General features: G+C 42.0%; 1 protein-coding gene across 6 annotated transcripts in view; it reads left to right on the plus strand.

Annotated features, from left to right (window-relative positions):
- The window catches only part of SIK2 (salt inducible kinase 2), a 123,336-nt gene that overhangs the window by 77,722 nt on the left and 19,939 nt on the right, over window positions 1–25,675 (plus strand). For all 6 annotated transcript variants that reach the window (XM_011286338.4, XM_045038269.1, XM_045038270.1 and 3 more), the window contains 5 exons: window positions 4,299–4,460; window positions 17,642–17,766; window positions 18,211–18,334; window positions 19,693–19,913; window positions 21,652–21,804. In XM_011286338.4, the coding sequence (XP_011284640.1) occupies window positions 4,299–4,460; window positions 17,642–17,766; window positions 18,211–18,334; window positions 19,693–19,913; window positions 21,652–21,804 (785 nt within the window). The remainder of the gene's footprint in view (window positions 1–4,298; window positions 4,461–17,641; window positions 17,767–18,210; window positions 18,335–19,692; window positions 19,914–21,651; window positions 21,805–25,675) is intronic.

A 25,675-nucleotide genomic window follows, 5' to 3' on the forward strand; every position in this document is an offset into this window, starting at 1 on the left:
ACTGGGGTGCCTGGGTAGCTCCGTCGGTTAAGCATCTGACTTCAGCTCAGGTCATGATCTCACAGTTTGTGAGTTCAAGCCCAGGCTCTGTGCTGATAGCTCAGAGCCTGGAGTTCTGTGTCTCCCTCTCTCTCTGCCCCTTCACCGTCCCTGCTCGCTCGCTCGCTCGTACTCTCTCTCTCTCAAAAATAAATGAACATTAAAAAATTGTTTTAATTAAAAAAAGCAATTTTGTTCTGTAGCCATAATTAGGTATTAAGTTTTTAATGTAAAACATGTTACCTAGAGGACCATGTGTATTAATTTGAGCTTGGATTGATAACAATGCCCCTCACTGAGGAGGATGAGGTATATACCTAAACTAATGTTATTTCAGCCACAGGTTTATACCTCTGTTACATCTGTTACCGATTTCTCAGCAGAAGGTACAGTTTTCAGTTTTCACTACAGAAATTATACAGAATAAGGAAGGTCCTAGATATGATGTAATACTTGCTGAGATTTTTACTTACAGGGTGAACATACCAACCTCTTTAAACAGGAAGTCTCGGGGCGCCTGGGTGGCTCAGTCGGTTGAGCGTCCGACTTCGCTCAGGTCACGATCTCATGGTCCGTGAGTTCGAGCCCCGCATCAGGCTCTGTGCCGACAGCTCAGAGCCTGGAGCCTGCTTCAGATTCTGTGTCTCCCTCTCTCTCTGGCCCTCCCCCCATTCATGCTCTGTCTCTCTCTGTCTCAAAAATAAATAAATGTTAAAAAAAAAAAAAATTTAAAAAGGAAGTCTCTTCATCTCTGGAAAATGGGTGTTGTCATTTTCCTCACAGTGTGTTACAGATTTATTGACCTGTGAAGATTCTGGCTTTATATGGTGATTTTAGGTTCAGGTAGACTATACCTGCCCCTCTCCCCCCAGACTGTCCCTTTCCTGCCTGGCTTCAAAGCTTTTCTTCCCCTTTGGCCATGGTAGTATTAATTTGAACTGATCACTTCTAAAAATAGTCAGTACTCTAGATTTGTGTTTCCCGGGACTCATTTTTTTTTAATTTTTTTTTTTAATGTTTATTTATTTTTGAGAGAGACAGAGAAAGAATGCGAGTGGGTTAGGGGCAGAGAGGGGGAGACACAGAATCGGAAGCAGGCTCCAGTCTCCAAGCTGTCAGCACAGAGCCCACCGTGGGGCTCGAGCTCACGAGCTGTGAGATCATGACCTGAGCCAAAGTTGGATGCTCAACCGACTGAGCCACCCAGGCGCCCCTCCCAGGACTCATTTTGTAATCAATAGTTGATTGTTGTTATTTTTTCCATACACTTGTCTTTGTTCACATTGGACCTCTTGGGTTTCTCTGTGTTGCCGGAATCACAAACATTTTTTTTCCATTAAGTCACGTTGACTCAGCATTTTCAACAGAAAGAAATTTTGTCTATCTGAATAAATCATTTATTTATGAAAAAAATTGTCTCAGGGGCGCCTGGGTGGTGCAGTCGGTTAAGCGTCCGACTTCAGCCAGGTCACGATCTCGCGGTCCGTGGGTTCGAGCCCCGCGTCGGGCTCTGGGCTGATGGCTCAGAGCCTGGAGCCTGTTTCCGATTCTGTGTCTCCCTCTCTCTCTGCCCCTCCCCCGTTCATGCTCTGTCTCTCTCCCAAAAATAAATAAACGTTGAAAAAAATAAATAAAATAAAAAAAAATTGTCTCTTTAGAGATGCAGTTTAAGTGGCATTTGGTGTGGCATTTCAGGAAAGATAACGCTAACTAGCCAAAAGATAATCCTACACAGAAAACATGTTGCATTTGCCTCAATCAGTTGTATTTGCCCAAGGGGCCAACCCTTCCTTACGGATTTCCCAGTTCATCCAGCATAGAAATGAGGCTCTGATTTACTCTTATGAGCAGAAAGCACATTGTCCACTTGCCAGTTTACTTAGACATAGTCACTCTGATGACAGTTTGGACATTTTGCCTGAAAATTCAACATGTTCTTAAGTGAACCGTTTTTCCCTTTAGAATCACAAACGGCTATTATGCAGGCTCTGTAACAGCAGGAGGGAGATGTGATGAGCTGATCACAGCACATACAGAAGCATATACGAAATGTCTGTTTCCATTTTTTTTTAATTTGGGTATAGTTGACACACATGTTACATTAGTTTCAGGTGTGTAACTTAGTGATTTGACAGGTTTATACATTATGCTGTGTTTACCACAAGTGTAGCTACCGTCTGTCCCATTGCATAATTATTTTAGTATCATCGACGGTATTCATTATGCTGTGCCTTTTATTCCTGTGACTTAATCATTCCGCCTATCTTCCTCTCCCCTTCACCCATTCTGCCCAACTCCACACTCCCAACCTCTCTGACAACCATCAGTTTGTTCTCTGCATTTATAGGTCTGATTCTGCTGCCTTTTTTTGGGGGGGGGGGCTATAGCCGATGTCAGAGAAATTACCGCTTATGCTTACTTTTAGGATTTTTATGGTTTCACGTCTCACATTTAGGTCTGTCTGCTTACATTTAAAGCCTCTAACATGTATAGTACTACGATATTTTTACAACACTAATGATGATGCCACCCATCTATGATCAGACTTTAATCAGCTAAGTATTTTTAAAAACTGTACCTCTGATGTTGTATGCATAGTATTAAAGCAGTGTGGGGAGTACAGAAGAGAATGATATGGTTCCTACCTCAGAAAGTGTAAATGAAAGTATCTTACTTTCTAACACACAGTGTGTTAGAATTAGGCTGTGTGTGTGTGTGTGTGTGTGTGTGTGTGTGTGTGTGTGTGTGTATGCACCCAAATATGCACACATGCTGAGATATTTATGGTATATGTGCAGGTAACTAAAGTATGAGACTGTGTTGTCAGTGGTAAGGAGTTCAGACTAGAGGTCATTTCTACTTGATGAACTGTTTAAGGGCAAGGTGGCATATGAGCAGGGTTTCGAAAGGATAGTGAGGATTTCATCAGGAGTCTAGTAAAGAAGCTTGATACGGTTTAAAAAAAAAAAAAAAGAAAGTCAAAGTTTCCAGATCAGCTATTCACTTACCAGTTGTGTGAATTCAGCCAGATTACTTAATCCCTGTGATCTTCAGCTTCCTCACCTATAAGATGAAAATTAGAATAATCCTTATCATGGAGTGTTTTTAGGAACATTAAGTGACATATAGTGATATGAACAAGTTTTGTAAACTGTAAAATGTTGTACAAATGTTAGTTTTACAGTAAATATTGAGAATGTCATGACCCAAAGCCATGGAATCTAAGTATCAGTAAACCACATAGCCTAGAACACAAAATGTATGAAGATGACTGAATGTTGATTTGTCCATACGATTCCTAACTTGGGAAAACAACCTTAAATCTTAGAAAAGCCTTTCAAGATTCATGCTGACCTTGTTCCGCAAAAGACCATTTTAAAAGACTTAAATTTTCAAGCGAAAATTGAACTAGCTATAAATGTTTAGTTTTCTTGAGTTAATGTAAACATATGCAGAGTTAATTCTCAGGTAAACCGCTTTAGTAGAGATTATAACACTGCACAAACATAGCTAATGTATCTTGCAAAGTGTGTGTGCTTAGAGAACATGGCTATCACATTTGATTTAGAGGACAAGTCTTGGGTGGATCAGAGGTGCTCCACTGAACAAAACAGGGTGTGAATTATTTAAGCTACTACGAGGGATCCCTGTATCTTATGTTACAGGTGGCTTGTACAGTAACTCCATGAAATAATTATTTAAAAGAAAGATATCCCTTGTCTGAAGAGATGTCAGAAAATGGATTCATGGGTGTTTTTTACAGAAGTTTCTTTTTTAAATGTGGTTAGGAAAAATATTCAATAAATTTGTAAACAAAGCAGTGGAGGGAGTGCTTAGGGCATAAAACAGCATTGGGAATTATACTATGAATATTACGTCACTTGCATATTGTCTTGGGCTCTCTCTCCGTTTATATGGATTCCAGTGAAATATGATTGGAATTACTTTTCTCAAGGCAGAGAACTTGGAAAACAGCATGGTACTTGAACACTCTTACTCATTTAAAAAGCTTTTGAATACATCAAGGGGATTAAGAGTGCACTTACCTGGATGAGCACTAAGTAATATACAGAATTTTTGAATCACTGTATTGTACACCTGAAACTAATAAAACACTGTATATTAATCACACTGGAATTAAAATAAGTAAAGAGCTGGCTTTTTAAGGAGAAACAAATCCTAAGTACTGATAGTGGGGATTTTTGTTAGTTTGGTTTTTGGTTTTAGTGACTAATCCTAAAATCTCTGATGTTTTCCAGACTACCTTGCTAATCATGGCCGGTTAAATGAGTCTGAGGCCAGGCGCAAATTCTGGCAAATCCTGTCTGCTGTCGATTATTGTCATGGTCGGAAGATTGTGCACCGTGATCTCAAGGCTGAAAATCTCCTGCTGGATAGCAACATGAACATCAAACTAGCAGGTAGCTGGGATGCAGCTGGCTCAAACGTGACCAGACTCGAGCCACTGCACGTGGGGGGGGGGGGGGGGGGGGGGGTGCGCGCATGCGCGCATGCAGGCAGATGTTCAGGAACATTTCTAGCAGTGACATCACGCTTTCTCAAAGTGTGTCTTACTTATTTCGTTAGCGCTATGTGTAAGGAAAAGTAAGAGAAATATGTTCATTATTAATGTACAGAATGGCAGCACTATACCCAGGGTCTGATTTGTGGCCAGGTCCCTTGGTGTGCTATGCTGGAGGAGGTGCAGGTGTGGGAGTGTGTCAGGGAGTGTGGGAGTGTGTCAGGGGGCTGCTGGCCTGGCCAGAGAAGCAGTACAGGTTGCCGGTGACGAGCCCGGCTCTCCTGCTTAAGGCTGGTGGCTGCAGAGAGGTCACAGACAGATAAAAGACAGTGATAGAGGTCAAATGCCTTGCTGCAATACAGTAACGTTTTGATTTATAACATGGAGGCTAAGGGTAAAGATTGCCTTACTAGTTTTCCTCCTACCTTTTTCACAGTTGTAAAAAGTTTTCTATTTTATAGTCAAATTTCTTTATCCACCTGGTCAAAAGTTCAGTAAATATTTATGTGTCAAGTACTTTGCTATGCTAGGTACTGGAATACAAATCCTCTGTTTCTAGAAGTCTAGTGGAGAGAGAAAAATAATTAAAATACAATATGTTGCCCAGAAATATATGTACAAAATGCAGTAGGAATCCAGGTGAAGGAACAGCAGTCTACCTGAGAAGTCAGGGAGGCTTCACAGAGAAGGTGCTATTTGAACTTAGGCTTGAGAGAGGAATTAGAAGCTTGCCAGGAGGATAAACAGGAGTAGGATATTGCACATAGGCATGCCGACTGTGTAAATACCACAGATAAAAGGAGAGAGAGAGAGATGGAGATTGGTGTGGTGGGGAACTGTGGCTCCATATTGGTGAGACATGAAATCCGCAGGCCCAGGGGATCGACACAGGGGAACAGTAGGCAAAGAGCAGAATGTGCAGGGTCTTGGATGCCATGAGAGGTGTCAGAGTTTGTTCTGTTGCCGATAGGGAGCGTGACCTATCGAAAATGGTAGGCTGGGGTGGGAGTGCAGGTGGGACTGGGGTACTATGATTAGATCTGCGTGTTGAAAGGAGGTCTCTTTCTGGCAGCAGAGTGAAGATGGGTAGGAGGTGTGGGTAAGACTGAAGATAGGAAGATTCGTAAGTAATCTCAGGCACTGGTCCAATTAAGAGAATGTGGGTCTGGGCTAGAGGTTGTAGGTGTGGGAGGGAGATTTATTTCACTTAGGGTTTTGAAGAAGATCAGGGGCTTGGAACAAAAGCTCAGCAAGGTTGCAGGTAGTGTTTGTTCTAGGATTGTTCTAGGTTTGTTCCAGGATTGTTAAAGAGGGCAGAGGCACATCCGGATGAGAGGAGCTGACCGGGAAGTTACCGGCTGACTTCCTAGGTTGGATACTTGACTCCTAGGCTCAGGGAGAAAACAACAGCCTTGGTTTGTGGCATTGTGGTATAAAATAGAAGTCAAAAGCCTCTGATTTGTGCACATAACTGGTTTGTTTCTATGTCGTTTCCCATCAGTTTTTGCCTTGGGCATGTGGGGGAAAGCAAATAATTAATTTTTACTTACTTCATGTTAATTTTAATAATTAATTTTAAATGCCAGTGTTACGTATGGTTCAGGGAGGTAATGGATTTTCCATTCTGCAGGCTATGACTTTTTTTGTAATGGGATTGCCTGAATAAGTGTTTTTTTTTTTAAGTTAATTTGTTACATTCCCATTGTATATATATAAAGATTTGTCTTGATTTGTCTTTTTTGTTTTGAAAATGCAATCCAGAGTATTGGTGTTTCCATTGTTTTTTTAATGTGCATTCACATCTCCCATTTGTGGTTTTTGTTTTTGTTTTTCTCCTTCTTCTTTTGGCCCTTCCATGCCATTCTTCTATAATGCACTTGACGGGAACGTTTTGTTTACTTCTTGAAAGCGTCTCCTGCCCTCAAATTGTCCTCTTCAAACAAGGCTCTTGTTTTTTGAAGTTCTTAACTCGTAGAAAGAAAGGGGAAACCACTGCTTCACCATCATATTCCTTTATCACTAAAAGAAAAATTTCACACACAAAAAAAATACCTCCAAGGAGTTCTGGGAGTCTTTAGGCAGAGAAAGGTTAGTCGTGTGAGTCATATGCTATAGAAATTACAGAGTGCTCTGTCACTAACATCTCAAAAGAAAATGTCAAATTAGAACACCAAAGAAACTTGCAAACAAAATATACAGAGCACTCCTTTAAGGTCGTAACCAAGTTTTGCCGGGCTATGATATGTCTCCTTTAATTCTAGCCTATAATATAGGTAGGTAAAGTCAGTATTTCTAATGTCATTCATTATGTGGTATTCACAGCTTGGTCTCTTTGACCTCTGAATCTGTGCTTCCTCCCCTATATCTTGTTATAGTTTCCAAGCATTATTGGTCAGTTTTTCCTCAAGGGGTTCTCGCTGAATTTAGGGTTTTATCATTCAGAATTTATGCATTTAGTGTCATTGATTCCATACCTCGCAAATGGGGACACATGCATGCTTGCATGCACACACGGTACATCTAGACACTCAAGTGTCATCTTGTCCACATTTTTTTCTGTCATTCTTACCACCATTTACCCGAAATTTTAGCAAATCTTTATTAAGCCTCTACTCTGCTTGAATCCTGGAGATTCAGGTATTTCAAGAATACAACAACGACAATGGGGGAAGTTTAACTCTGCTCTCACCCCAAGGAGTTAACCGAGAACCAAGGCTTATCTAAATATAACACAAGAAGATAATTGTTATATAGGCCCCGAGGCTAGAGGAAAGGCTAACTCTGCCTGAAGAACCAGGGAAATTACTAGCTAAGACTTGATTAAGAAGAAGACCTTTGTGGAGGGACAGGGGGAGAGAGAAGCAAGGGGTAAGGTAGGGATGACAGCTCCAAGCAGGTAGATCAGCATGTGCAAAGGCAGGCAGGCCAAGGAATTCGAACTGTGTAGGGAAGGTGTAGACAGAACTAGTGGAATCAAAGTGTTGATGACACACGATGGGCAAAGAGTCTGGACAGGTAGGCCGACTCAGATCATGGAGAATTTTACATGCCATCAAAATTTAGATGTGTTTCAGTGCCTTAAAGAATTTCTCCAGGATGTTTATTTTTATCCATAGATTTTATAACTTTTTTATACTCCTGCTTTCCTTTAAAAACATCATCTTGTAATCTCTGAGGATTCTTCTTGAATTTTAAAGAATTCCGACGCATGTAGGAAAGATGGGACTCCATGGAAAAATGCAAAATTATTCCTGCAAATTGTACTTGGTTTATTCTTCTTATGAAAATCTCTTTAATTGCTAAATGGGTTGAATAATTGAACTGTTTTAGCTATCTTCTTTGTTGAAACTGAGAAAGTGCAAATCAAAACTAGTGTAAATTATAATTTTTGTCTCTGTTCATAAGAGATAAAATGCGTAGAAGTATCAGTGTTTCATTGTAATAAATACAGAAACACGGCTTTGAAATCAGTTTCTAATATATGCTCTTCCAACGAGTAAAGACCTCAGTCACTGATGGGCCATGGGTCCATCCATACCGGTGTGTGTTCATTGCCTCGATGATGAGACCTCCAGCCTTTGCAAAACACCAGGCAGAATGCAAAGGAATATTGGCTTTTGTTGTATAGTTGCGGTGCTCTTTCCTCTTAGCTGTTCTGGCAAAGACTGTTCAGGCACGAAGTTGACAATAAGTAGGTGAAGGACATTTTGTTTTATTCCTCACCTTTCCTAATCTGAAATGTTTATAATAAATATTTAAAGATAAAAATGTATGAATTACTTGGAGGAAGTTTTCAGACAATATCACAATTCAAACAAGGCTTCACATAAAGAATGTGGAGTGTGCTATCAGACACGACTGGTGCAAATTCGGGCTGTGCCACTTAATGGCTGTGTGACCTTGGGCTGATTATTTAACCTCACTGTGCTGTGTTGCCATATATATTAAACAGATTAATCTGTTTCTCAGGAATATTGCTAGAATTAGTGATAATGTTACAGACGAGGGGTAGCAGGTAAGAGTATGGTCTCTAGAACCAGACCACTTGGCTTTGAACCGTGGTTCTGCCACTTACTAGATGGGTGACTTTGGACACATTACCTAACATCTCTGTCCTCAGTTTCCTTATCTTTGAAGAGGGCATGATAGAAGTTCATATCTCATACTGGTTACCAGTTAATATTTGCAAAGTACTTAAAACAGTGCCTGGTACATAGTTAATGCCATTTAAGTATTAAATAAATTGTTAATTAAAGTTCCTGGCACCATGTAAACACTCACTAAAAGTATATATATATATATATATATATATATAACTGATTCCATGTGAAAACAAGTCCTGAAAATTTTCATAGCCTTATAATCGCCCCTACCATGTTTTTTGTTTTTATTTAATCACCAAGGCCTTAAAGCCTTATTTTTTTTTTTAATTTTTTTTTTCAACGTTTATTTATTTTTGGGACAGAGAGAGACAGAGCATGAATGGGCGAGGGGCAGAGAGAGAGGGAGACACAGAATCGGAAACAGGCTCCAGGCTCCGAGCCATCAGCCCAGAGCACAATGCGGGGCTCGAACTCACGGACCGCGAGATCGTGACCTGGCTAAAGTCGGACGCTTAACCGACTGCGCCACCCAGGCGCCCCTTAAAGCCTTATTAATACAAGTCACAGAGGAATAAGACAAGTTTATCACTTATATTCTAAATTGTCTGTGCTCCATTCAAATTAATTATTTTTCTGAGAGCGATCTTAAATGTTATTAGTAATGTGTAATAGCCTGATGGATCTGACCTGTGCATCACAAGTCACTTGTCTCCAGCCCTTGAGGAAAGCTTCCCTTCTGAATAGACCGTGATCCCCGAGTAGCCCTTCACCTCTCATTATTGCTTCTAACAATCTTCCTGTTTACTAGAAGACCTTGAGACAGGGTTTCTGTATATATAATTCCAGTTTTGTGTCCTGAAACCAAAAAAGGGTGGGAGAGACTCGGATAGGTTTTATTAGTAAAATATTTATAAAAAGTTTTCCTTTGGTATCATTCTGCCACTGGTAGGGTGTGAAAAAGAGCTTTGCCTCACCAAACACGGTGATACCTCGTGTTTATCCTTTAAGCCCACTTAGCACTAGCAGCACATTAAGCCGGGACTGTGGAAGACAGCTCAGAGGGTTTTGTTGAGTTTTGTTTTCTTTTGTTTTCCCCCTCCTTTTCTCCCTTCGTGCTCTCCACCCCATTTGGGGCTAAGGAAGACCATCTATTTGCTTCTTAGCCCACTGAACCCTCTCATCGGACAAATGTCTCACACTGGTCAGCAGGATCACATTTCATCTCAACTGTGGTGATCATTCTCTCGGTGCCCTCCGGTCAGGTGGAAAGGGAGTGACTGATGTTTGGAAGTAAGCTGTGCAGCTGGTCTTTTCTTGCAGGGTGGGGGTGGGGGCAGCAAAGCACACGGTGATGTCAGTATCCTGTCAGTATTCCGTTTACCCAATGTTCAGCTTCGTCCCTAACCCCGTCCCACCTTTCATTTGTCAGCTTTCATTTCCTCATAATTGTCTTCTTTGCTCCTATCGTCATAATTACAAAAGAGGTGTATCTCTCCAGCGAGACGGGGTATCTGAATTCTACTGGTAATTTTAGAAACAAGGATAAAATTAACCCTAAAGCCATCTGCTACTCTGTAGGAGAATTTTTTTAATTATAAATTAGACATTATAACACACTGCTGGGGATTAAAAATTGCCTTGGTTGTGTTGATTCCTAGAATTCATTTACTTTTTCTTAGCTTGAAGACTGGTTTTAAATGTTTTGTTTTTTCCCTTTTCAGAAAAAAATTAATTTACCTAATGACTTCTGTTTAGTCTTTATGTCATTTACATAAAAATCCTGAAAGTATTCAATAATTATAATCATTTTGCAACAATAAACAGTGACAGGCTGTTTAACATTTTCTGTATCTATTTCACAACCTTCATTTTATTCTGTTTCCTGGCTCCTTGAAGAGTGGTCTGGGGACCAGCAGCATGAGCATCACTTTGGAGCTTGTTGGAAATGCAGAATATCAAGCCCAGCCCTAGACCTGCTGAATCAGCACCTGCCCCTCAGCAGGTTGTCCAGGTGGCTCGTATGCCTGCTGATGTTCGATCTGTTTCATGGCAGCAATCAACAGAATTCTCTTGTGCTTGGTTCCTGTCAGACGGCAATTATCAGGATCAGCTTATTTATTCTGTGCAAGGCCTTGTTATTCCTAAAACACTGGCCCTCTGATAATGATATTTGGGCACAGATAACTTATTTAATTTAGTGATGACAGTAATAATAATTGGCATTTGTTGTCAGTAAGATAACAGGTCAATCACTTTGAAAGTATAAAGCAGACAATCATAGCAGTTCTAGTACAGTTTTCAAATATATCCATGCTCTGTTACTGGATACTTAGATAAGAGGTTGTTAGAGCACTCCACTTTTGAGGCCAAGTTCATTTCCATGAGAGTCTGTTAACAGTAATTGCGTCTGTTCTGTGGTTAAACAGTCTACTCCAAAACCTCTCTTCTGTAGACATTTCAGGCCTCACAGAAACCAGGTGAGAGAATATGGGTATACTGGGAAATATCAAAACCATTGTTAAGAGGAAAACTCCTGGAGAACATGGATCTGGGATCTGGGCACATATCATCTCACATGAAAGGGCAAGAGGTCTCTTCAACACATTGTGCATTCTTAAAAAGAACATGGGTTCCTGGGGTGCCTGGGTGGCTCAGTCGGTTGAGCGTCCAACTTCAGCTCAGGTCATGGTCTCGCAGTTCATGGGTTCAAGCCCCACATTGGGCTCTCTGCTGTCAGCGAGGAGCCTGCTTTGGATCCTCTGTCCCCTTCTTTCACTACGCCTCCTCTGCTTATGCGATCTCATGCCCTCTCTCTCTCTCTCTTTCAAAAATAAGTAAGCATTAGATAATCTTAAAGAGTATGGATTCCTAAAATGAATGTAAGTATATATTTCTGACATTTACTTTGTAAACATCTTAATTATTTCCATTTGCTCATTAAGGATGCTGTTGACATATCAGGTAATATTATAGAGAAGAGAAAGCCCTCAGTTGTCAATTCTGTTGGCAGAGGGATCAATTAGGAAATCTCTCATCTCTACTAATGTAAAGGACTTTTCCTGGGTTTATGACAGCCTTACCTCCCATTGTGAGTTGGATTAAACTTCTCTGACTAGCAAAATTCTTGGAACATCTGTGATTTAGTTTAAAAGAACACCTGGCTTGCAGTTTAAAAAAACCTGTATTTGAATACTGGCTAAGCCAGTCATAGCGACAGGTACTTGGGCAAGTCTTCTAACCACTTGGAGCTTCAATTTCCTTGTTGGTAAGGCAAGGACAGTCACATTTCATAGAACTGTCATCACAATTAAATGAAATAGCATGTTACAAAAATACCAAGTGTGTAATGCCTAACCCAGTGTACGTTTGACATAAATGTTTTTTGGATTTGATGATAACTCCTAGACCGTGTTGAAGGACTATTTGTCATTTGTTTCTAAAACTTCTAATGATTTCGTACTGAACTTTCTTAAAATTAAGAAGCTAAGAGATTCTTTGAGAAAGATAGGGTTTTTTTTCCTACTGTGTTCAAGAAATGTTGAAAATCATGATTGATCTGACAAATTCAAGGTGTGTTATGAGGGAGAGTTCAGTTACTCCCTACACAAGACAGATTGCTGCAGAGGAAAGAAAGTTTTTATATCTTCAAAATTTTCTAAGAGTCGGTCAATCATGTATGAATAAAAGTAGTATCAAAATAACACTAGACTGAACCATGGATTGCAGTGAGAAGTATTGGTGTCAATTCATGAGTTGTTGGGTTTTTTTCTTTTAAATACATATACATATAGAAAGGAACAAGAATAGATATGAGGGGTATACATGGCTTTTAGCATTCATACATACACTTCCTAACTCTCTATGCTGACATGGACTAGAAGCAAGTGACATCCAAGCTACAGTGAGTACATGTAGGTCCTAGTCTTGGTTTGGTTTTTTTTTAAGTTTTATTGATTGATTTTAAGAGCAAGAGAGAGGGTGTCCAAGCAGGGAAGGGACAGAGAGAGAACTCCAAGCAGGCTCCACACTGTCAGTGCAGAAGCTGATGCGGGGCTCGAACCCACAAACCGAACAGTGAGATCGTGACCTGAGCTGATATGAAGAGTCATAGGCTCATCCGACTGAGCTACCCAGGCACCCACGTCTTGCTTTCTGGATACCATTCCTCTATCAAAGTAACCAGAGCTCCTTGGAAAAGTGGTTGATTCCAGAGTGGAGGCAGGGAAAATACAAAAGAAGCCTGAAACATCTTCTGGTGCCAGAGATAAGGAAATACTTGAAATAAAATGACATTTTAAAAAAATGGGGACGTGTTGAAAGGATATAGAAACCAACCTGAATTAGTTTCTCATGGCCAAAGCGAGAACTATTTGAGCATCAAAATAAATAACAAGAGTATTATAACACACATACAAAAAATAAATGTTCATGATAAATACAATGATAATATTATAAATAATAAATAATTTAATGAATAAATAAAAGGGGAACAAGGGACAACTCCTTCTTAAAGAAGAATTGTAATTAATAAGTGTAGAAGAAATGAGGGAAATGAAAACTTACCATTAGAACATTACAGTAGTCATTGCTGCAGTGAAATCTACCAGGAGGGGCACCTGCGTGGCTCAGTTAAGCTCAGTTTATTAATTGTAGTGGGGCAAATAGTAACTTTATAACAGGGAAACCCAACAGAAAGCAACCTAAGAGATCAAGGTTAATAATCCCACCACTAATTAGACGTGCTACCATGCATCCCCTGATCCGATGCACTGAGAAGAGCCCTCTACCTCTTGAAGTTCTGCCCCAAAATCCATAATCCGAACCCAGTCATGAGAAAACACACCAGGCAAACCAGACTGAGGGACAGTCTATAAAATATGTGACCTGTACTGTATTGTTGCATCTTTTCTGAAAATCTAAAATTACTTTAGAGTTGAAAGTTAAATAATATCAATGTGAATCCAGCATTCCACGGCCTAAGTTCTGTGGTGGAGAAACAGGAGTCAGAATGTCTGAAGGAGGGGCCCCTGGGTGGCTCAGTTGGTTGAGCGTCCGACTTCGGCTCAGGTCATGATCTCACAGCTTGTGAGTTCAAGCCCCGTGTCAGGCTCTGCATTGACAACTCAGAGCCTGGAGCCTGCTTCAGATTCTGTGCCTCCCTCTCTCTCTGCCCCAACCCACTCACATTCTGTCTGTGTCTCTCTCAAAAATAAATAAACATTTTAAAAAATTTTTTAATTAAAAAAAAATAACTGAAGGACATAGCAGCCATCATTGTTGGTACTAACCTGCAGATCAGAGGTAGAGAGTACACAAAACTAGACAGGTGTTTCCATTCCAGCCAGAGCCACCCCAGATCTGGAGGTAGCATAAAGAGAAGAATGCCCAAGTTACTGTTTTCACAGTGGTTTCCAAAAGTCTGACGATAATGTGGGATCTTTTATTATTTTCTGTCGTCAGGAGTCTCTCTTCAGTGTTTGCACAGCAGTTGACATATAGGCACTCAAATGTTGAATGAAGGAATGAATTTGGTTACTGTGATGAAACACTGACCCATTCCATTTGAATAAAAGGCAATAAGCAAATCCTGCACAGCCATGCCATTTTCGTATCTCATCGTTCTCACTCACCCCTCGTTGCACTTAGATGCGTTTAGGCAGAAAGCTGCAGACTGTGAATGAAGCAAATTAGTCAGGCTCCTGTGAAGAAGTAAAAAGACTTTTATTTTTAAGTGCCTTTCTATTGCCACTTCTTAAACCTGACAATTATTGCCTTACCCAAAAATAGCTACATATCACAGTGCCAGGGAGGGACATAAAGGTGGTGGTTAACAGCAAGGGCTCTGTAGTCAGACTTCGTTTCTATTACAGTTTTTCAACGTAAACGCTAGGTAGTTGACTTTCTACCCTCACTTTCTCCTGAAATACGGATGTCTCATAAGATTATTAAGAGGAAACCATCTTCAGGGTGCCTGGGTGGCTCAGTCGGTTGAGCGTCCGACTTTGGCTCAGGTCATGATCTCACGGTTCATGGGTTCAAGCCTCACATTGGACTCTGTGCTGATAGCTCAGAGCCTAGAGCCTCCTTCGGATTCAGTGTCTCCCTCTCTCTCTGCCCCTCACCTCCTCATGCTCTGTTTCTGTCTCTCAAAAATAAATAAAAATGTTAAAAAAGAAAAAAGAAACCATTTTCTGCAGTCAGTTAAGCGTCTGACTCTTGGGTTAAGTAATTTGCCCAACGTCACACAACTCAGTGGACAACCCAGGATTTGATTTGAATCTTCCTGATTCCATAGTCTTTCTGAACCCATACCTCAGATGATTGCAGAAACCATGTTTAAGTGTTTTGACAAGGTTATAGAAGATATCTGCATATGTGCTACGATAATAGCTTTAGTGAACCTGATTGTCGTTAGGCATTGCTTTTAATGTTGCCCCAGGCTCAAGTTTCTATTTTCCTCATTTCTCTACAGGAAATTGAAGTAAACATCAGTTTAGTGCAACTCTCCTTATAAGTTAACAGACACTTTCTTTGTCCTGAATGTGTAAAGCTGTGGTTGAGCCTGGGCTGCCATAGGCACAGTGATGCTTTCCCAGCTCTGGCTCTCGCCTTGCCTATGAAATGTACCAGTGAGAGAGCCTAGGCAGTCAGGAGGCCAGGCCACCAGGCCCCGTCACTCCTCTGAGAGGACACAATCCACCAGGGCCCAGGGAACATCAGATTGAAGTTCTATAGTGACTCTTCGAGATGTTAAAACTTTACAATGCTATTCAAAGGGTATCCTCAACTTACATGAGCCTAAAATTCCTCCTGTGATTAAAGTTTAAAGTACAACAGTTATTGGACCTATTTCAGGATCTCCAGACACACATCCTGGAGCTTCTTGGGCTTTAATACGTGAGTGAAGTTAACATTTTCCTCTTTAAATGTTACTGGAATTTCTAGTCCTTGACTCATTTGAGAGTATAGCTTTTCTGGAAACTTAGAAACCTACATCAATAAGGACATACGGGTTATGATGTGGTATGAGTAGTTAGTCATAGAGGTGGAGTTGAGAAGGTAAGACCTCTCTGACGGTCCTTTGGGAAAGCAGAGTGTAAGACTGAACTGTGGTCCCATGATGAAGGGAGAGGTTCGCCCTGCCTGGTTTGTACTCTTGGATGCCAGTGTTCCACCAGGTCTGGAAGGTGCCTGAGGCTCTTCCCCACGTGCACCCTCACTTGTCTTTGGAACCCTCAGAGTCCTCTCCACTTCCCTGTCCTTGCTGTATATTTTCTCAGAACCTTTGTGTCTGAAAGGCGGTAGTTCGTAATGATGGCTTCACGAAAAGAGAAGGGAGCTGACCTTTGACATCTCCCATGCTCTAGGCGCTTTACGTGTTTCATCTCATTTAATCCTCACAGCATCCTGTCTGGGTAGGTAGATTATCACTACATTTATAGATGAAGAAATTTAAGTTCAGGGAAGTTGAGTCGTCTGCCAAAGGGGCTTGAAGCTAGAAAAGCAGGAAAACCGGAAATCTGCTCTCATTCTCCTTAACTGGAGAGATTGTGCTCTGCTGTGAAGCTGTGGTGTTGGGGGTTGCGACTGTTGTTGACTGTCACTACTGCTTGCCACGAGTTTGTGTGTCAGTGAGCCAAGAGAACGCTTCGCCTGCAGTTACTCACATATGCCGTGGTCTCCAAGTGTGAACAGTGCGAGTTGATGTTAAGTCACCGGATCCTCACAAAAACCTGCCAACTACAGATGTTTATTATTTCAACTTTGCAGATGGGGAAACCAAGGCTCACAGAGATTGATACAGAGTCACACAGCCAGTGAGTCTGGAACTGGAGATTTGATCCAGTACTCATGGGGACACCTTTTAAAGCTCACTATCCCTGCAGCACCCTACACCAGCCAGGAGTAGAGCCAGTTTCTGTCACTAAGGCAGTGTTCTCTGGTCAGGAGTCTCACAACATAAGACAGTATTCCTGTAACTTACAAAATAACAGGAATTTGTTTCCGCAGTAAGAACACGAGATATGTGAAGGCTTAGCAAAAGGGCACAAGCTTGCATTTATACCGAAACTCACTGAAATTGGTCTTTTCGTGCGTATTGAAGGCATCTGAGTAGTGTTGCCAGAGTGCCTGCTGTGTAACAAAGCTATAGATTCAGTATGACTAATGTTATTTAAGGGAGAGCCATTCACTGTTTTGAGGTATAATGCCGCTCATTCTGTAAACGAGTAAGTGATAGGTGTCTTGTGGCTGGCTGGGCCAGAGAGCCATCACATGATAATGAGCTATTCAGATGCACATCTGCTTAAATCAGAATGTATGGGCCAACTCTTAAAGAATTGTGACCTGAGAAACACGGGACTCAGTTGCCTTAAGAGGTTCTAGTTCTTGCTACCTTGGGTAACGGAGCCGTTGTGTTTAGGTAAAGATCTTAAATTTTTACTCATTTGTTTCTTTCCTTAAAGACTATAAAAGATAAAGAGCTCATGGGGCGCCTGGCTGGCTCGAGGTTGAGCATGTGACTCTTGATCTCGGGGTCATGAGTTCAAGCCCCATGCTGAGCATAGAACTTACTGAAAAAGACTTTAACTTAAAAAAAAAAAGAGATAGAGTTCTTAATCATGGAGTAATTGAAATTCTAAGCTTTTCTAATTCAAGTTGGTTGTCCACACCAATGGATTTTCTTTCGGCCTTAAAAATACATGACCTAAAGTCTTTTTCCAGCCTCTCACTCATTGTCTTGGAGAAAAAAACTTGATAGATTTATACATTCGTTCATTCCACAAATATTTATTGAATACTTGATATTTGCTAGTCACTGTGCTCCGTGCTGAGGACACATCACAAGATCAATGCTGTTCCTCACAGAGCGAATAGTAGTGCTATCGTTGATACAGCATATTGTAAAATTTGTTACAAGAAACTCAGTATAGTTTGAGAACACAGATGAAAGTAACATTTATTTCCATCCCAATAGATTTCGGTTTTGGAAATTTCTTTAAAAGTGGTGAACTGCTGGCAACATGGTGTGGCAGCCCTCCTTATGCGGCCCCTGAAGTCTTTGAAGGGCAGCAGTATGAAGGACCACAGCTGGATATCTGGGTACTTGTTTGCTTTGCCGTGTTCAGTGCATCTATGACAATGACCCTTGGTACTTAGGCCCATCGCCGAAGCTCTTGGTACCTAACACATAGGCCGTAGTTCATACTTTTCCCGCCCACTGGACTGTAATTCGAGCATTTTGAATTTGATTCTAGGAAAGAATTTCTAGGGGCAGATGTTATTACTTTAATATCAGCAATAATTTTAAGTAGTAATCAAAAGAAATTAAATTCAGATCTTTGAGTATTTGTTTCAGGATATTTTATTGCAGTAGTCTGAGTTTTCGATTTTTCTTTTTTTTTTCTTTTCAAATTCTGAGACAGTAGTAAATCCAAACAGGAATTTTTCAGCCCAAATGATCTTAAGGGCCCCGGGGATGTTTAGGAAAACAAAGAGTGTTTAAAGTTCTCAGAGGAAAAGTGACTGCACTGTCTTCTTTCCTAGAGCATGGGAGTGGTTCTTTATGTCCTTGTCTGTGGAGCTCTGCCTTTTGATGGACCAACTCTTCCAATTTTGAGGCAGAGAGTTTTAGAAGGAAGATTCCGGATTCCCTATTTCATGTCCGAAGGTAACAAACTTGTTCCTCTTAGAAGTGTGCTCTCCAAACTTTGTGCTCTGAGTGAAATGCCTGGGAAAGGCTTCCCTTGTTCTAAGAGTTTGGTGCCATACAAAGTGACTGAGTCACTTCAGAAGCCATAGAAATAAGCTGCCCCCTCCATGTAGGTGAGCGACGCTCCAGCCTTCCTACTTGTGACTGAAAACGGAAAGTTTTCCAGGTTAAGAACAGCACGTCTTCGCATGTGCTCTGGGTCTATAAATGTCCCAGGTTTATTTTAGACTCAGAGAAGCACTTTGTAGACAGAGTCACAACTATTTCACTCTGAGTATGAAGTACATTTTCCCGTATCTTTCGGTGAAAAGTTGAAAAATGGAGTTTTTTAATTGAATTAAAAACTGGCAAAGCTCTTGAATTGAGAGGAGGTGCTCTGACCCCTCCCCGTCTTGGGCTGGCAGGTTGCATGCAGCCGACTGGGTTGTTGCCGCAGTTCCATTTACTCCATAGCTTTGGGTGACCATCCTGAACTCTGTCACTCCTAGTGATGGTAGAAGCGAAGCTCCAATACTTAAGAGCAGAGACCTTGGAGCCAGACTGCCTGGTTTTAATCCCGAGTCCACCACTTACTGGTGGTCTGACATCGACAAGTGATGTCACCTGTCTGTGCTTCCTCGGTCTTTAAAATGGAAATAACAGTGGCTCCTTGTAAGAGCCTTGTGAAGATTAATTGAATTAATCTCTGTAAAGCACCTTGCGGGGTGTCTGGCGCCTAGTGAAGGGTATAAGGCCGCTCGCGTGGCTGGTAGAGAGCATGGTGTCGGCTCTGAGAATTAGCTGCTGCCTGAGTCACAGCAGTGCAGTTTCTGAAATGTAATCACAGGTAAATAACACTTCACGTGCGTTTCTCTCAGCTACACCGACAGGGAGAGGAGATCAACAGTCCGCCAGAGAGCTCTCGCCTCACTCACTTACCCTTAATGTATCAGCCTCAGAAGGGGCTCAGGATCCGTTTATGTGCTCATTCTAGGAAGAAGGCTTGTTTTTGTCCTCAGCAGAATCTAAGTCCATCTCTAGATCTTTTCAGTTGAGAAATACGATGGAAGGGTTCATTTAGCACAGAATCGGACAGCCCTACACCCTCCTGTTTTTCTTAAATATTCATTCACGTGATGGTTACTTTTGTGTCAACACTCACCACGTGAACCTGACAAATACAACTGGCTTTCATGTATTCATTTGAACTTCTGCTTTCCAGTGGGCACTGTGGAGGATACAGAGATTAATGCTGTTGTACAAAGTCACATGACTGAGGCCAATACCCTGAAGTACAAGATGATTTACGTGACTTTTGTAACATTGTGTTTCCATAGATTGTGAGCACCTCATTCGAAGGATGTTGGTCCTAGACCCGTCCAAACGGCTAACCATAGCTCAAATCAAGGAGCATAAATGGATGCTTGTAGAAGTTCCTGTTCAGAGACCTGTTCTCTATCCACAAGGGCAAGAAAATGAGCCATCCATTGGGGAATTTAATGAGCAGGTTCTGCGATTGATGCACAGCCTTGGAATAGATCAGCAGAAAACCATTGAGGTAAAGTGATGAGAGATTTGACTGAAGATATTTTAGGATTCTTCTGTGCTCAGTAACGTGAAAGCTTGTGCCCACACCCACCATCCTGGTGTTAGAGCATGACCATTTCCATCACCTCGGCGTGTCCAGCTTTCCCTGAGGATTATAATCAGGCTACTTCATGTTTGCTTCTTTATTCAATATATAAATTCTTCCCTTTGCCCCATCTGCCAAAAAATCAAGAGGTAGTTTATGTAGGTTTGAAAAAAGACAAAGATGGGAACTTAACAAAGTAGAAAATTTCTTGTAAGATGAAGGGTAGAGTTTTATCCAAGTCATAAGCTACTTTATATGGAGAATAAATATGCATACAGTTAGGGAACAAGGCTGAGGGCTGAACAGGAAACCACAAGAGTAGGAATCAGTTTCAGGATTTAGGTTGTGAACTGGAGAAACTGAGAAGGCAAAAACAGGTGGATTCCAGAATTGGAAGTTCTTTGGGTCATAGAACCGAGAGAGTCATGAATCTTGAAAGTTCCTCATCCCTTTGATTTCTGCCCTTTAGGAGGTAGCGTATCCATAGGGAAATACATTTTTATTACCTGCACAACAGGAAAAACCAGTGCTTTTATGGAGGAAGCACAGCAAGAAAGAACACAAAATGCTTCTTATGAATATCAAGTGCTCCAAACCGTGCTGCCATTAAGCAAAACCAGACTGGCTTTCCTGCCTGGCTCATCATGTGCTCAGCGATGTTTGTGTCCTTGTCCATGAGGTAGATTTCGAATGGCAGCTGTAAGTGCAGTCCCACAGGCCTGTGATTTTTGTCAGGGGTGCTCTGCGTCTGAGGTGCCCTGCACAGTGCCCGCGCTGGCTGTCGGGCAGGGTGAGAAGCAGGAGAGCTGTTGTTCCCCCATCTGTTAGTGTCCTGGGGAAGCTGGCCGGCGAGGGGTGTGAAAAATTGGGAAGCAACTTTATTTTCAAGCTTTCAAGAGGGTGGGACTGCAAAAACAAGGGGAAAAAATTACCTAACAACGGAGACACAGTGTCTCTCAATCTCCCATCCAAATGTTACTCTCCAGCCCAAAATAATCACCAGGAATTTCCCCAAAGACTTTAATCATTCACTTCAGAGTTTGCAATAGTTTGGACTTGTGTTGAAGTTAAGGAATTAGAGCCTCTGAGCTCAGGTTGCTAACTGACTTTACACCATAGTTACAGCTAGGAGACGGAACCGCACAACCCCATTGCAGACTTCCTACGTGAGAAAGTGGTGGCATTTTTTTCTGAATGCAGAGAAATAAATGGAGCCTGTGAATGTAGAAGGGCGAGTCACTTAAAAGTATCACCCTTTATGTAATCAATATGAGAAACTCTCTTTCATTTTAATTTTTTTTTTAATTTTTATTTATTTTTGAGAGAGAAAGAGAAAGAGATAGAGCATGAGCAGGGGAGGGGCAGAGAGAGAGGGAGACACAGAATCCGAAGCAGGCTCCAGGCTCTGAGCTGTCAGCACAGATCCCAACATGGGGCTGGAACCCACAAACCGCGAGATCATGACCTGAGCCAAAGTTGGACGCTTAACCAACTGAGCCACCCAGGCACCCCTCGTTTTAAATTCTGGAACAGCTTTTATTTTGAGACACACTGTTCATTGTGTTTAAGAACACATGGTTTCTTCCCTCCTTTTTCAGAAAGATGTAGCTCATTGGATTGGTTTTCATGCTTCTTTGACTTCAGCACTTGCTTTCTCTCTCAGTCTTTACAGAACAAGAGCTATAACCACTTTGCTGCCATTTATTACTTGTTGGTGGAGCGTCTGAAATCACACAGGAGCAGCTTTCCTGTGGAGCAGAGACTGGATGCCCGCCAGCGTCGGCCCAGTACCGTGGCTGAACAAACAGTTGCCAAGGTAACACCATATTAGCCAGTGGTCTCATCTCTCAGGTGCCTATTCATATATTTGACACATTTTTCATCTTGTAGTACAACAAAGGGTTAGGATTTATCCTCTCCCCTGTTTTTCTGTAAAGTTTCTGCCTGTCATTATTAGATTCTCAAATGTTTTAACATCTTCCTATTTCTAAGGATTAATTTTATTTCAGTTGTTTTAAAAGACTTCTCATTTTTTTAATCACTGACTTATTGTGAGAATTAATGTAATGGGCCTATATAGTTGATTCCATGTGACAGATCTTTATTGCAGATTCACTGCATGCAGGCTCCTGTTATTAGGTACGATAGGGGATAGGATGTACGAAACCCAGGCATGGCCTCAGAGACCTTACAGTATAAAAGCAAAGTAAGACAACATCATAAATAACCGTCATTCGAAACAGAAAGAGATAAATGCAGGACGAGAACTAAGGGCAGAGGAGAAAGTGACACTTCTGAATGGAAAGGCTTCGTGGGAGAGACAGCATTTTGACGGATCTGGAATCCTCGGGGATGTGGAGGTGGGGGCGGGGGCAGTAGTGATAGTGGGAGGCCTGGTATGGAGGCCGCAGAAGCAGCTCGAGCACAAGTACTCAGGTGTGCAAGGGCAGGGTAGGCTCCGAGTAGCCCACCGGAACCGAAGCATACCAGGGAAATGAAAAAGTTGGAGCCGTGCTGTGAAGGGCTTCCAATGCCAAGGTAAAGAGTTTACTTACAGTTCAGGAAATTAGGAGGAACGGTGGGAGACTTCAGCAGGAAAGTGATAAAATCATATCCCGGCTTTAATGTATTAATCAGTGACATCATTGGGAAGGAAAGATTGGACAGGGAAGAGAAGAACTTTGGAGAGAGCAGTTGGGAGACGAGTAGTAAATACCGCAGGCTTGACCTAAGACCTGCCGGTGGGGGCACTGGACGCCCTCGGCTGTGGTTTGCAGAGGCACCGTAACGCGGTGGTTAAAGCAGTCGTTATGGGGCAAGCCCAGACTGGGCCACCTCCTGCTACCTGACCTTCAGGAGGTTACTCAAGGTCTTTCTGTGCCTTAGTTTCCAAATCTATAAAACGGAGTAACCATAGAATGTTCTGATGTTTAAATTAGTTGATAATTGTGCAACACTTAGAGCGTGTTCCGTAAATGTTTATTTTATAAAGTAATAAATGTTAGGGAGGAAGGAACAGCCGTGACTTGGAAATGATCCCTTTCTTAAGCCCGAGGCTGGGAGAGTCAGGGGTGGCACGGACTCCGGACTCCATTGCTTGAGAGGAAGAAGATCTGGATCCCAGGATAGAGGCCGAGGCTAAAGGGAGCTGGGAAATCAGCCACATAGAGGCTGAGGAGAGGAATGGTTCATTCAGATGATCTACCAGGATTCCCGTTGGCTTCTGTGAGTGCCTGCTTTGTTCAGAGGACAAGTAGGAGCAGAAGTTCTGGCCATATATTTCTTGTTTGGCAGTGTAACAAAGTTTACAGAATTTAGTACAATTTTGCATTGGCTTCTACAGAACATGTGAGGCGGGAGGACCTAACAAAACTAAGATCATCTTGATCTTAGTAGGCAAATGGTATATACACTGTTATACATACTTTAGTGAATATTGATACTAATGTCACGTATGGACAGAGTTCCAATTATTGGGTCAGATTCTCCCTGAGCGCTTGGAATCCTTCAAAGTTCCAGAGTTGAATGGTATTGCTTTCAAGACAGGAGGGGGATACAATGAAAATTCCTAAGCTGGGGGAGTAACAGTGAGATGTAGTGGTAACCCCTCCCCTCTGGGAAATGCTGACAGGGAGCAGGGTAGGAAGCAGGAAAGCCCCCCCCCCCCCCCCCCCCCCCCCCCCCCCGCCAAAGCTGTGGCAGGCTTTCCCTCCCAGGTCTCTTCATTCTTGCTCACAGTACACAGGCCAGGGGATGGGGTTATGTAAATGATTGACCCTGAGCACGTGCGTATTACTGCACATGATCGCCTTTCTTACCGAAGCTTAAAGAAGATTCCCTGGGAGAGCTCAAGTTATGTCTGATTTGGCTGAGAGTTCAGATCTATAACGTAGCTTCTTATGTTAGATAATTTTTTTATTACCAAGCACCACATGAGTTACTTTCATTTTAAGCACTGACCCAAATTGTCATAGAAAGCTACTTACTGAGACTTAAAAATGTATCTAATTGAAGTAGAAGTCTTCAGTGCTCATAGTAGGCTTGTCCAGAGTGCCTTCTGGATGCTAAGCAGCAGGCACTGGGCTCAAGAAGATGCTCCCTTCCCTAGGAGATTTCACATTCTCATGGTTTGTTGAACTTGTTAAAAAAAAAAAAAAAATAGATCTCCCTGGGCTCAATGTTTTAGTAGAGGCTTCTCCCTTTAATTCTTTGTCGTATTGTTTTAAAGAAGTGGCAAATAAGGGCACCTGGGTGGCTCAGGTGATTAAGCATCCAACTTGAGCTCAGGTCATGATCTCAAAGCTCATGAGTTCAAGCCCCACTTTGGGCTCTGTGCTGACAGCTGGAGCCTGCTTCGGGTTCTGTGTCTCCCTCTCTCTCTCTTCCTCCCCCACTCTTGTCTCTCTCTCTCTCAAAATTTAACGTTAAAAGAAAAATTTCTTTTTAAAATAAGTGAGAAATCAGTTGTAGTTGTTGAAACGATAAGAAATTAAGGAAACAACATGATCCCATGCAGAGATTGCACGAGCCGTGGAATCACACAGACCTTGGGTTCCATATCCTGCAGTGCCCTGAAATATAAACTGGAAATAGCAGCACCTACTTCATAAGTTTGCTACAAAGATACAATTAGTTAACTTCTACCTGCAGCTCAGTTCAGCAGATAGAGTACTTCTTCTGTACCAGGAAACAGTCCCTGCCCGTAAAGAATTAATGGCATAGTGATAAAGTACCCACTATTACTACTTGGGAAACAGTGAGATTCCTATCTTATAATGATTTAGAGTACTTATATTTGCCATATACTCTGCAAGAGATGTTAACATCTAGTTGACGACAGGCAACAATTTGGAGACAACACGTGTCCTGCCTTTCTCTCACGAGTCCTAACTACTAGTCCTTTGCTCCAGGTTTCCATCAACTGTAAGTAGACGAGAATGAAACACTCATCCTAGTACTCCTCTGCTTACTGATTAGAGGCTGCCCTCCACAACTGTAAGGAAAGGCATCCTGTAGTTGGCCAGGGCCACCGTAACAAAGTACCATAGGCTGAGGGGCTTAAACAGCAAAAACGTATTTTCTCACAGTGCTGGAGGCCTCAAGTCCAAGGTCAAGGTGCCATCAGGGTTGATTTCTGATGAGAACTCTCAGCCGCTTTCTCTGTGTGCCCTCCCTCACACAGCTTATGTTCTGCATATGCAGAGAGAGAGAGATCCCCGGTGTCTCCTCCTCATCTTAGAGGGACAGGAGTCCTTTCGGCTTCAGAGCCCACCCTTAGGACCTCATGTAACTTTAATTACCCCCTGAAAGGCTCTCTGTCCAAATCCAGTTGTGTTGGGGGTTAGGGCTTTACATATGGATTGGGGAGGGGGAGGGGGGAACTGGAGGTGTGGGAGTGTGGACAGGACACATAGTCTGTCCATAACTGGCACATTCCTATTGGAGCAGTAAAGATTTTCCCATAGGAGAAAACATGATTTTCATTTTAATGGTCCTAAAAGAGCACAAAATCACGAGAATCAAGACCATAAACGTAAGGTCTAAAAAGTCATTACAGTTAGTTGGACATGATCATTGTCTGTTGCCACTCTTGGAGAAACTGGTAATGTCTGCCTCCCTGGGACATTAGTCATCCATCTATTTATTATAATGACACATTCTTTAGTCTACAGTGCCGAGCATGCCAT

This window comes from Felis catus, chromosome D1 (assembly GCF_018350175.1).
Source record: "Felis catus isolate Fca126 chromosome D1, F.catus_Fca126_mat1.0, whole genome shotgun sequence".
In the NCBI taxonomy this organism is placed as follows: domain Eukaryota; kingdom Metazoa; phylum Chordata; class Mammalia; order Carnivora; family Felidae; genus Felis; species Felis catus.